We start from the raw sequence: 13,582 nt of genomic DNA on the forward strand, positions 1-13,582 counted from the left end.
TTTTGCCAAAGGTGAGCAGGTCTGTTGCGACAGTAACAATCCAACAAGATCCAGCCATATCCAATGAACGTGCCAACAGTGTAATTGTCAGTCGTGCGCTCGGAGAAAGTGGTCGTGTCTGTGCTCCGCGAGTATGGGTCCCCGAAAGCAATATTTGGGGCCCATAAACAGTGGTCCTCGCCTTCCGAAATCAACGAGAACTTACCTGCAAAGATGTGCGTATGCGCGAGGCACCAATGACAACTAAAGCGGCATCGACGCTGTACCGGCCGCAACGCCAGATGTGCCTTGTGGAGACGGCGGCTATGTGGACAATGTGGACAACGTGGACGCTGAGGAAATGCCGGAAGATGACAACTGTGGACCCGAAACTAACGCGGCTATCTCTGAAGAACCTGTGCAAAGTGGCAGTGAACAATCGGCTCAGGACGTGCTGTTGATGGTACTGAACTTTGCGCTGGAGTGTCTTGGAAGGCAGTTGAAGCTCTGCAGAGACTCATTGTACGTATCCTCGACAGGCACGACGTTCCGACGTCAAAATATATGTTCAAAAAGAAAGTTGGAGTCAGTAACCGGGACGCCCGGTTCCATTTCTACTGTGCGCCTTGCATAAGTTCACTCGCAGAGAAGTCGGGCGATCTGCAGCAACGAAATAACTTTCAGGCCAGCTGCTCAACTTGTCACAAGAGTTACAGTGGACGGACGTTGGTGCTAGGCGGCAACTTTTTCATCACCTTGCCGAATGTCCAGCAGCTTTCTTCCTTGCTCTGCGATCAAGGTGTCGCGAATGCTTTAGTTAAAAAGCTGCAATCTATCAACGCTCAAGATCGGGCTAAAGACAGGTTAGCTGACGTGAGCGAAGTCGGCGACATAACTGATGGCTCTATGTACCAAGAATTGAGACAAGAATTGGAGGAGGGTGACCTCACGATAACCTTCAACGCTGATGGCAGTCCGGTTTTCAAATCCTCCAAACTTTCTATTTGGCCGATCCAGATTTCTCTGAACGAGCTACCACCACAGTTGAGGTGCAAAAACATTATAATCAGTGCGTTGTGGTATGGCCAATATGATTCTACTATCCCGATATGATTCTACTTCTCGAAAGATTTGTGCAGCAATTCAGAGATATCACTGCCAACCTAGGTGTGACTTGGATGGCTGGCACCAGAACAATGCATTCGAAGGTGAGCAAAAGCCCCATTTCATTAATGGTACTCCACACCTGCACTTAGCTAGCGTCAGGCCCACATGTCATTATGAGTACTATTTTAAGCATACTTGATCCCATATACTTAAATGAGGAAAATATGACATCTAAACTGCGATAAATTGTAACATAAATGTTCTACTGACTGGGCTTTATGTTCTACTGACGAGGCAGCTTGGGCAACTTGGTAGGTTCCTATAAATATGAAAGAGTGTTAAACACATGAGACAAAGGTAAGGGTGACACACACAGCGTTGAACTTGCTACAGGCATGAATGTGTCGTTTTGACTATGGTGATGCACGCTCGCTATAAGCCTTTCGCTTAAAAAGCAAATTGTCATTTTTCAATAAGCCCAGTTGCAAGTTCAGCATTTTGTGTGTCACTTCGTCATTTGGGCCATGTGCTTATGTACTGTTTTATATTTATCATAAAAATATGATGTTCATTTTGAAATGAAAATAATATAACTTGAGTAAAGTGCATTGAAGGCACTGCATGGTAGAATAACATATGTGCTTGTTACAGGTGTACTGCCTCAGCTGTTGTGCTGATGCTCCGGCCCGAGCACTGCTGCAAAATTTCACGCAGTATAATGGCTATTATGGCTGTGGGTGGTGCCTCCAAGAAGGAAAAACCGTGGATGGTGAGCAGAGCTTGTGGCAAATTTTGCTGTTCTATGGGCACTTGAACATTCCAGCACAGTTTTTGGTTTTTTATGGCCACATTGAGCTAGCTGCGATATTGTGCTGCCAAGCAAGAGGTGGCAGAATAAATTGTACATAGCAGTGCCCGCATTCTGATGAGAACAAAAAGCGGAAATGCTTATGCTTTTTGTGAATTTTTTTAATACGTTTTCTGAATCAGTCTGAGGCATTCATTATAAAAACTATTAAATATGTTTTCAGAATCAATCTGAGGCATGCGTTACAGAAACTCACTTTTAAACTTTAGATATCAGTATATATATTAAACAGGACTGGTAGCTTTATCAAGTTTTTTTTGTATTTTTGTCTTGCTTTGCCAAGCAGGGACTATCAAGTACCCAATGGATCTGACTGTCAAGCGTGAAAGAAATGCAGAAAAGACGGAACAACACATGAAGAAGGCATCTCGTCTACGCCAAGTATACAAATGCGTGAAAGGCCCGACACCTCTCATTAACCTGCCACACTTCGATGTTATTTAGGGTTTCACCCCAGATTACATGCATTGTGTACTTTTGGGTGTGGCGGCATTTCACAGAGCTGTGGCTGTCCGCTGTGAATGAGCCATATTAATTTGGCTCGCCTCAAGTTTTTGCTGTCATTGATAGCGCCTTTGTGCAACTAAACCCCATCAATCAGTGTCACGCCTACCTCGCTCTCTTTCAGTGCGAAAATATTGGAAAGCTAGTGAATGGCAGCAGTGGCTGTTGTACTGTTCGCTACCATGTCTTGAGGGGCTCTTGCCAGCACGGTTCTTGAAGCATTTTTCACTTCTTGTACAAGGCATTGCACTGTTACTGCAAGACACAGTGAGCACAGATGAGATTACTGCCAGCACGAATTGCCTTGCACGGTTTGTAGTAGATGTGCAGTTTCTATACGGCGTTAAGCACATGACCTACAACGTCCATCAGTTACTGCACATTTCAAAAAGTGTGGTCCTGCAAGGTCCCCTCTGGGCACATTCCTGCTTCAGCTTCGAGTCCATTGGTCCATTCAGCTTCGAGAGCATTGGTCACCTGAAAGAACTGGTACAGTCAACGAAGGGTGTGCCAATTCAGATAGTCGAACGAATCTTGATGGGAAGCAAATACAAAAGTTTGTGTGCGCAGGAAAGTCCACGCACCCTGCGTTTTTTGGCAAAGCCTGGCCGTTCGAGTACCGAAGCTAGTACCCTTATCAGCAAGCCACGAGAGGTACCTCAGCCACTGCTCGGCTTTGTCAAAGATCAGCTTCATGACATCATCAGTGGACCCGTTGCTAAACATGACAGAGTAATCGTAGCCGGGAACATATTCCACAGTGAACAGTACACAAGGCCGAGTAAAAGAGATAGCACTGCCCTTGTGGCTGGACAAGGAGATTGCCTAAGATCAAGCACATTGTTTCTTTCAAAGATGTCACAAACTTCACAAGAATATTCATTGTGTCACATATATTTTACTTGGAGTGTGCTTATGATACACACCATGTATTGGAATGTCAAAGGGCAGACCAGCTAATTTTAGCTGAATTGTCAAAAAATGTTGCTCTTTGCACCTACATGGAATGTGGCAGAAAAGTAGTTTTCGTGAGGCTGGCACAGAAAACAATGTTGGCTAGCTAATTCGGGAGCCATTCATGGACCACTTTTAAAGCTAAATAATAGGGAGGTTTTAAAGAGTGAGTGCAGTTTGTACACAAGTTTTCTTTAAAAAATCAATGTAACAATACTAATTCATGGGGTTTAATGTCCCGAAACCACGAAATGAAGACACGGTAGTGGAAGGCTCTGGAAATTTCGACCACCTGGGGTTCTGCAACGTGCACTTGAATCCAAGTACACATGCCTCGAGCATTTATGCCATCTGTTTCAGAATTTGTGGATAAATTTTCTGAAATGCAATGTAATTGTAAAATTTGGTAACATTGTTTCTTCGATGACTTATGATATCATTTGTTCATTGTGATATGAAGCGCAGTGTGTACTTTCCCTCTTTATTTTGTAACTGTGTAAATAGTACCATTGCATTATATATTTGTCTTTATATAGAATCTATGTTATACAGGGTGCCCCAGCTATCTTTAGCCAGAGTTTAAAAATATGCCGACGGACACTATCACGACGGGACCAAGTGCACATTGCTGACCATTGCCTGTAGTGAGTTGGACAATTTTTTGTGTTCTGCTCAATTGCCTAATTAGGCATGTTTAAGTAACTAACTTAAATTAACGATGCTACCTAAAGCATTCCACAGAATTATTGCAGATCGGATCGCAAGACATCCTATCTCTTAATTATTAGTGTCTTCCTGCTTATTACAGAAGTCCGCAAAATACAAAAAATTACCGCATGAAATGCCCGCTCGCGCCTTGATTGCAGTGCTCGCTTACGTTCCGCGTGCATGCGATGGACTTCCGTCGCGACACTTATGACAACGATAACCAGACACAATGATTATCGCTTGTTTTGACGCTAGCCAAACGTGCATCATCTCATAGCCACCACCAACGCTGTGGCCTTGTCAAAGCAGCACACCCGGCCAAGCACTATGACCGTGAAAGACAACCGTGTCCTCTTATGCATGTTCTTCTGCTGAACTTCTTTCACGTGTCTAGTGTTGCTGATATAGTGCATAGAATAATAAAACATGATGACCCATTCCCACTAAGCTCCTTTACAATACTTGCACACTGTACAAGAGCAGCTGACAAACTGCTTTAATTTACCAGACGCCAGAAATGCCTATGTTCGAAGGCTGATTGAACTTCACGATGTTCTCATTTGGAATGCCATACTGACTGATGTGAAAGAGACGAATATATTTTCTGTGGCCATGATGCGCTTCACGTTCAACCTTTAAGTCTTACATATGTATAAGTGGTTATTTCGTCTGCTGTTATTCCCTGTATACTTAAATCATGTATCTTTTTAAATATGTGTATCCAATCCTCTTGTCTTTTGCCACTGTTGTAACCGCTTGCGCATTATGTAGGCATGTCACACAATTGGTCCGGTAGCTAGCCAGGTACACTGTGGGAACAAGCAAGTGTTTGCGAAGTTTTTTGTTATGTGTATTTCAAAGTTACAATAAAACGATGCACCTCAACAGTCTTTCTCCAATGGAATCTCAGTGTCTTTTAACAATAAGTGTGTCTACTTTATTATGTATGCTATGGGTATCTTGAATGCACACATGCACTGTGGTTTGCATACAAACAAAACACAAAACAACACATATCCTATTATATACCACTTTCAAAAAACGTTTGCAGTGGTGAGTGATAGTCGTCATTTAGCTAAAATCTAATATAAATAAATGGTTACTTCATACTTTATCTCTTGAATGTACCGTCCTCGGAATCTGTGCAATCCCTCTTATAAAGGCAGTAGTTTGGAATATATCAAGGTAGTATAATACCATTTTTTTAACATGCATGGTTTTCTTTTGTATTGGGACAGTATCAGCCTTCACAAGAGCTCATTAAGAATGATTATGTATGTGTGTGACTTCTACATAATTGGAGCAATTTGCAATGCTGAATGAGCATAGGGCTGACGCGCTGGAGTTTTGAGTACTGTGGCGGAGCCTGGTGGCGTGCGCCGAAGTTGCTTGGGTAGTCAAAAATGGACGCCGACCGGTGAGTTACGCAGTTCTCAGTTGCTTTAAGCGTTTTACTTAATTTTGCGCCTAGTTTTCAGGCTCAAAAAGTGCTTAACACGTACGCAGGAACTTGTCCGCTATGCCTGCAAGGGACTTTATGCCTGCAGAGTCTGACATGTTTGACGAGCGATCCCTGCTTCAACAAACCGTGCCGAAAGCAGGTGGTCTGGGCGACGGCTCTGAGCAGCGCGCGGTCCCGAAGCGCGGTCGCCGCCGTTATTGTTGCGTGGTTCATTGCCTCGAACATGGGAGTAAGGATCCTAATGTGCGGTTTTACTGGTTCCCCTGAAAGCCGTACGAAGTGGAGCGACAGAACCGCTGGATACGTGCCGTCCGACGCGTGAAGTGAGTACGCGAGCAAAACGTGGTTTGCAACGTAACGTGCTGATTACTTTTCGTACGCGCGTGCACGCGTTTATATATGTATATATTCCCTGTGTGCAGTCCAGACGGCACGCCGTGGCTGCCGACGGCGATCACGAGGATATGCAGCCGGCATTTCGTGCGCAACGAGAAAAACGATGCCATGAGTCACCCTGCGCATGTGCCTACGATTTTTCCGGCAACTTACAGCCGGCCGCTGAAGTGGCCGGCTGTACACATTGCGCGCCGTCGCTTCTCGACCGCCACCGCACGCTGACAGAATTTGACGAATTCCCTAGAAGTTGAAAATTACGACCGTGCATGGGGGAAAAAGTGTGTTTGCGACTGCATGCGGCAGAAAACGGCACACGACGCGAATGCTCTCATTCGGGCCGCCGACGGCTAGCCTTCGTCACTGCACCTTTCTTGATTCCGTTTCGTCGTGTAATGCAATTCATGTCGGCTTTCTTAACAGCAATCTTTTCGTTTATGCACTGTCGTTAATCGCGCGAGCATGCCTCGTAAAACTTAACTCGAGTTCAACGTCGTATGAGATTCGCTGCACTTGCGAGTTGCAGCGCGCCGAAATGGTTCCTTCAATCTCCTGCACGTCGTAAACATACTTGACGTTGACGAGCTTCTTGCGTTTACGCAGATTGCTTGGCCTGAAGAACTCAGCCACGCCAGAAACTGGCCGAGATCCAAAGCGCAGCACAACCGACAGCGGCGGCTCCATTGCGCATCTGAGCTTAGTGCTGCATGCGGCCACCAGTCTGACTACTCGAAACCAAAGAACTTGTCCTAGGGGGCGCTTTTTAGCACCGTTTTCGCAGCGCCGCCTGGGCAGCCAGTCAGGCCTATATCATTTGTGTTTCTAAAGTTTAGCTTCCAGATTTCATTTGTTAAATGTGCCGAAGTTAGAATGCAAACATGCATGAAAATCACTCAGTGCTGCAAATTCACATGAAGCACTCTCGCAATCGAGTTTCGAACCAGCAGCTTTCTATTGCAACCATTTCAATACCTCCAACTTGAGTAGTATTAAATGAACCGACAGTGATCCCAGTTCAAAACCAGCAGTGTTCTACTGAGTCCACCAAAACAACACCTGCAAGACCAGTAGCTTTCTGCTGGGAAGACTAATGGGGTTAAAACAACGCGAAGAGGAGGATGGCGTCTAAACAAGAAAAGATAATTAATTCGCAAACCATGAGACCTATTTTCTTATTCTCTCATCGTCCTATCATCTGTATTCATAACGGCCCCTTACAATACTAGGCCCTTCTGAGAGTATGACACAGAAAACTCTTACATAAACCCATTCGCTCTAGTCCAGCAATGCTACGTCTTATACATTCGAGCTTTATTTTTTTTTAGTTCACTGTGAAGAATCGGTACAACCAGAATAACTGGTCGCACTTCGAGTTAGCGCACAATTGGGACCATTTGCCTCCAATATAACTGGATATGGTTTTCAACTGGGACCAGCTGCTTCCAGTTCAACTGGTCATGGTTCCCGTTGGTGGGCAGTTGAGTTGTAACTGGGACCAGCTGCTAACTGAAACCAGTTGCAACTGGAATCAACTGGGACCAGTTGGTTCCCAACTGGGACCAGTTGGCCTGCAACTGGGACCATTTGATCCCAGTTAATACCAGTTGAATTCCCAGTTACACATTTTCACCTGGGTAGCGTCACATCTTTTAAGGTTCCTGCCATCAGACATTTCACAATGCCATGTACACCCACTGTCGCAGCATTGAAATGGTCCTACTTTTGTGCTGTTGTGGAAGGCACAGTACCGTAAAGTTCGCTTTGGGACCACGGTATTGCGTACAGAGAGCCCGGACAGATTTGTACTCTTGAAGGGTGGTCGTGTGCTGTGCATCAACAACTTCCTACTTTGCGACAACGACCTTTTTGTTGTGGGGCAGGAACTGGAACAAACTGAAAACCTATACTCTCATCCATGTCATTCATCACTTGTTGCTGTGTTTCGTGCTCATGGTGCTAAGCGCCAGTTGTCCAGTTTCAGTGCTTCCCACATTGTGTTCAACACTGAAAAGCATGCCTTTGCAAGCAAAGTTCCTTCCTCTTTTCCACGTGTGTTGTTTAGTGGTGTAAAGACACATATAGCTACATTTTATAAGTTCTGATAGTAAAAGTAAACATATGACCTCTTCGTGTTATTAATGTAGTGCAAAGAGAATGTGTATTTGGCTAACATTTTGTTAAAAGGAAGCTGTTTTTGTGAAAGCAACAGCCGCTTGTAATCACGTCAACACTCCATTTTGCTGTGATTCTCCCGTTTTAAATATTTACTGTGAGGTAAAAACAGCACTTAAAGCATACCTTTGTATAACTTTGAGCTCATATCTTATTTAGTTCTACCACGACGTTTGCCACCGTCTCATTGATATGGTAAAATTCATCGCTATACTCCGTTCTAAGGCCCGCGCTCTGGAGCGAATGATGTGCTCATTAGTTAACAGTGTGTTCTTCCCCTGTTTTTCTAATCTCACTGACGCTAATGATATCCCAGTTTCTGCCTCAAGCAGGCCGGGCATTCCAGCTTTAATTTGAGAGTTAGTGCATGAAATGTCGCCTGGTTCAGTTTCCAATGACAGCCTGTTCGTTTGCAATTATTGTAAGCATCCTCTGCTGCTTTACGAACTTGACAGCCACTGTGGTCAGATGCTCTACAGCTTTCGGAGGTTAAGGGCCAGGGTTTGATGTTGAATGTCATCTTCATTTTTTAGGTATTTAATTGTTGAGTTTTTCAGCGAAAAGACTCGGTATTTCGTGCCATCAACATGGATTATTGAAGAAGACAGCAGAACTAACGCCTTCTGGCCTCCAGCGTCCGCAAAGTTGGACATTGTGAATGACCTAAAAAAAAGCTGTTGATGCTTCATGGACCCTTCAGGAGGTGAAGATTATTGGGCATCGAGGCATGAAGCAGTGTTTCATGGTGCGGTTCATGCACTAACACTTCACTATTTCATCATGTCAAAATATGCATTTACATTATGTCTTACTTTGAAGATACCTTAAAGGAAGCTTTTGATAAGCTGAATGAATCGGCAGACACGTCAGACATACAGAAATCTGATCTAGAAGAACAACGAAGAACGAGGAAGTATAGAAAGCGCAAATTAAAATGCGACATCTCAGATTCTGACGAAGTTGACGAGCCAACAACTAAGGACTCACGGTCATCGCGTCGCGCCAAAGGTACATTTTTTTCTATTTAGCGTTTGACAAATTATGCGACTCATCTTTTGAATTATTAAAGCCCATCATATTGCTTATGTAATGCACCTGTTTTTTTAATCACATCTACAGTGCCTATAACATACCCACTGAATAGGGAATATCTGTATGTTTTGGTCAGGCATTTATGCCAACTTTTTTTATTGACCCAGGTTTGTCGACAGCTTCCAAGCTGCCACCTGCACCAGAAACCCCATAAGTCATCTGCAGCTCAAGTGGAGTGGTGCCACCCAGTCCATTTGACAGTTCAGCTGGCACAGAGCCAGTGACCAGTGGACAACTACAGCTGTCTGCCTCCTCTGCTATTGAATTGCACCTAGGTATAGCAGAATGCAGTTATTTACAATGCGTCTGCAAGTTTAGTGTTTCACCCTTTTTCACCCAGTGTAATTTAAGCGATTCTGCTGAGAGAATAATTTTGACTGTATTGCTGTTAATAACTTGACCAACACAGATCATACAAAACGAAGATAATTATGATAGGGAGAAAATTAGCTTTATTAAATGCTTGCATTCAATTTATTGATGTTGGATGGTTGGTAACATTTAACCAGTCATTCACATGGTATTGGTCTGTATTTGCCCTTTTCACTCCTGTACTGCGCGTTTGTGCTTACTGCACCAGTTTGTGCTAGAAACGTATTGAAGTATTATTTAATTGCCAGCTGAGCTGTTGCACTGAAATGCACTGGCCAGCATAAAACTAGTGGACGAGCAACAAGGGACGGACTTTTTATTTTAAACTACACACTAAATCACTCAGCTCGACTCGCAATTCTGCTCAACCTGCATGACTGCCAGTCTTGTGCAACATCGCTGTCTTTTGCAATTTCCAGGTTTTAAATGCAAGGATGTTTCTGTAACCACCTCTTCAACACTTTCAGTCTTCGTCTTCCAGCATTATGCCACTGAGCCCAAGACACACTGAGCACTGCGTGCGGACACCATGCCAAAGTTCTCTTGCTGGACCCTCACAGGAGCAAACACGTTCTGGTGCGTGGCCACCTAGCATCATGGATCCTCCAAGCCCCACACGAGGTTATACAACACCTCTATGCCAAACTCCCAGTGCAAGTCCCTATCAGCAGGAAACAAGTACTTCCAACAAGATTAGTTATCTGATTATCTAACTTTCTTGGTATGGCGCAGTATGTCTGTCACCTGTTTGGTTGCTTGAAATCGGGTGATTCTCCAACGGCACGGAGGACTTGACTCTAACCTTCTCAAAAAACAGTGCCATGGTCGTATATTTTTTTTTTCCCACGCCGCAAACGTTTGTTCACGAAAGTACACGGCTACTACTGTAAGCATGCCATATCAGAACAACAATCATATGATTCGTAGTCCGCACCGCAGAACATGGATAGCGTGTACGGCTTCATTTCGGAGTGCATGTGGACCATTATTCATCTTTAACATGACAGAATGAGACTTACCTTAGGTATACGTCCTACCATAAGTCGGCGAACTCACTCACGAGTCGACTCACTCAGACTCAGATCGAGCCGTGAGTCTGAATGACTCCGGTTGAGCAATATTTTGGTGAGTTTGAGTCCGAGTGAGTTCGTTTGAGACAAATTTATGCGAGTCTGAGTCCGAGTGAGTCCGGTTGAGGAAACTTTTGGTAAGTGTGAGTCCGAGTGAGCCTTAAGCACGAAATATATTCATGGAGTGAGTCTTGAGTAAGCTCCACATTTTTTGCCCACCTATGGTGACAACTACTCCACTTGAGCATTACTATTAACCTTATGACGGCTCACGTTGACAGTCACTTCTACTCACAGATACTTCAACACACTAGCGTTCATACGCTATCTCAGTATTTATTCCCTGAAGCGTGCCTTGATTGCCCCCCCCCCCCTCCCGCAAAATTTTTCGAAGGAAGTTCTTAGTTCTTGAGAAAAATATCTCGTGTGGGTCATATCTTTCAACACCAATGTCCTTACTGGATTGCAATCACTTATAACTCAATTCGTGTTCGAGCGGTTGTCTTCCCTTTATCGCACTAATTATTGAGTGGCAGAAGTGTAGAATCGCATCAGGCATCAAAACACGTGAATTCTGCAATGTATTGTAGGTTTAAAGGCCCACCAATTACAAAGTGCATGGGCATAATTAAATATCGTTATCAATAACGGCATTGACCAAGTATGGAGCATCATGGGTGCGTGTGTTGTTGTACGGACAGGTAATGGGTACTTTACCAATTGGCAAAAGGAAGAGTTATGGCGTAGTGGGCTCTTTCCAGCTGCACTGGCAGCAGTCATTGTAGGATAGTTTAAAATGGCCAATTTTATGTGCACAGATGTTCCTTTCCTTGCGGCACAATGTCCACTGAGAAGCAAGACTAGGCTAGAGATTGATTAGGTGATGCGAATGGGGGCCCATTTACACAATCCCGTTCTCCTTTTGTAGGTGAAGCTCAAGTGATCATGTTTTTTGTGCATTTCTCTAGACAGTTTATTTTTTTGTTTTTCCTATCATTTTTTCTTGCCACCAAAGCTCCGAGAGTGTCTCAGTTGTATTAGTTTCCAGTAACCCATCTGTCGCGGACAGTTTTTTCCTTCGGAGATCCGAGCACTGGGAAAAGCCACATGTGTGGCATACGGCCCCCGGGTCCGTGGCAATGGAACACTGAAAGGGCGTCTCACTGAATGGGCCGTAAAACGGGGGGACAATTCCACACGTGTCGGTGGTTGTTGTGTGTGTGTGTGTGTGTGTGTGTGTGTGTGTGTGTGTGTGTGTGTGTGTGTGTGTGTGTGGTGCGAGGAGGAGAGCCCAGCGGAGTCGGCACGGAGCATCAGTCGCCAGCGAACCACTTGAGCTGTGTGGACGTTTCTTTCTTGGTGTAGCAAATAAATCAGTTCGTTTTGTTTTTAAACACCGGCTCTGTACGTTTCACCTTTAGATGTCTCACGACTTGATCTAACGATTTGTAGAGACACTACACTCTTGGTGCCGAAACCCGGGACTTTCTCGCCGTGGACTTTGTGTTTATTCAACCGTCAACGACTCCACGCCTTGAACGCCTCGGCAACGACGGACGTTAATCTACTCCGGTGAGCGAACTGTTTAACGAATTTGCTTAACGATGGAACGTCTCGTAAAGAAGAGGAAAGTTATACGGGCTCAAATTACGCGACTCATCAACGACTACGAGAATCGGCCACAGCCGCTCGATGAGAATGAAGCCGCAATCCTGCACACCAGACTTACCAGTTGGCATAACGAACTGAACACTGTCAACGACGAAATCGAACCCCTGGTGACAGATGAAGACGCGGAGAACGAGTTCCAACAGACGTGTGAATACAAAGACCGCGTCGTAGCCTGCCTCGCTCGCCTGCAGCGGCGAATGACTGTTACGAGTCGCCCAATGAACGCCGAATCAGCGGGTAATGGCGGCGCTTCACAGACGACGGCGGAATTCAGGACAAGGGTGAAGCTCCCGAAATTTGAGCTTGTGAAGTTCAGCGGGCGGCGCTCGGACTGGCAACCATTTTGGGAAGTGTTTGAGCAGGTGGTTGACAAGAACGAAGAACTGTCACTTATTGACAAATTCCACTACCTGAGGTCGTCAGTCACGGGTGATGCTGCTGCTGCTCTTGCGGGTGTACCATCTACGTCTCGATGCTATCGCGACGCCGTAGAGCTTCTCAAAGGGCGTTTCGGGAACAACGAGATGTTGATGCAAGAGCACATGAGGAGTCTGCTAGACATCAAACCGGTGCGCTCTTCGGATGACGTACGCAGCCTTCGCCGCCTCTACGACACGCTGGCAGCACACATCTGCGGACTTGAGTCGCTGGGAAGGAAACTCCACACCTACGGTGCAATGCTGCTACCTGTGGTTCAGAGGGCCATGCCTCGGGACATTCTTCTCGACTTTGGAAGGAAGTGCGCCACGGACGCCAACTCTACCTTCGACGATCAGAGGAGTTCATCTACCGAGGGCCCGGAGCCAATAACACCGGAGGGAGACAAAGGTACAGTGAAGACCTTCAACAAACTCCTGTCTTTCCTAAAAGTCGAAGTCGAGAGCCGAGAAAATCTTGCTGCACTTCAGAGTTTGGACTTAAAGCAGCCCTCGAGGGAGATTCCTAGTCAGAAGCAAAAATCGAACTCAAGAATGCATGGCACAACTGCCCAATCGTCGGCAATGTTGCATCAGAACGTGACACCGCAGGACTGCTTCTTTTGTGGAACGAGCGAGCATGCAACGACGAACTGCGATGCCGCAAAAGCACTTGAAGAGAAAAGACAGCTTCTGCGCTCGTCCGGGCGATGTTTCAGGTGCACGAGGCGAGGGCACTTATCGAGTGCATGCCGTGTGAATGTGCGATGCGCTAAATGTCAGCGAAAGCATGCAACAACCATGTGTGACCCAT

General features: G+C 45.3%; 1 protein-coding gene and 1 long non-coding RNA gene across 2 annotated transcripts; one reads left to right on the plus strand and one right to left on the minus strand.

Moving 5' to 3' along the window:
* Positions 1-98: 98 nt before the first annotated feature.
* On the plus strand, positions 99-2,888 carry LOC125758090 (uncharacterized). The gene is made up of 3 exons (XM_049414855.1): positions 99-1,187; positions 1,738-1,855; positions 2,241-2,888. Exons 1-3 carry the CDS (start codon positions 1,089-1,091, stop codon positions 2,396-2,398), a joined length of 375 nt encoding a protein of 124 aa, XP_049270812.1. The 5' UTR covers positions 99-1,088; the 3' UTR covers positions 2,399-2,888.
* Positions 2,889-4,581: 1,693 nt separating this feature from the next.
* On the minus strand, positions 4,582-5,201 carry LOC125758091 (uncharacterized). Its single transcript, XR_007415832.1, has 2 exons — positions 5,164-5,201; positions 4,582-4,849 (listed from the first exon to the last, which is right to left on the minus strand). It is a non-coding gene; the product is annotated as an uncharacterized LOC125758091 (long non-coding RNA).
* Between the last annotated feature and the right edge of the window lie 8,381 nt (positions 5,202-13,582).

The sequence above is a fragment of the Rhipicephalus sanguineus genome, chromosome 4, assembly GCF_013339695.2.
Source record: "Rhipicephalus sanguineus isolate Rsan-2018 chromosome 4, BIME_Rsan_1.4, whole genome shotgun sequence".
Lineage (NCBI taxonomy): Eukaryota > Metazoa > Arthropoda > Arachnida > Ixodida > Ixodidae > Rhipicephalus > Rhipicephalus sanguineus.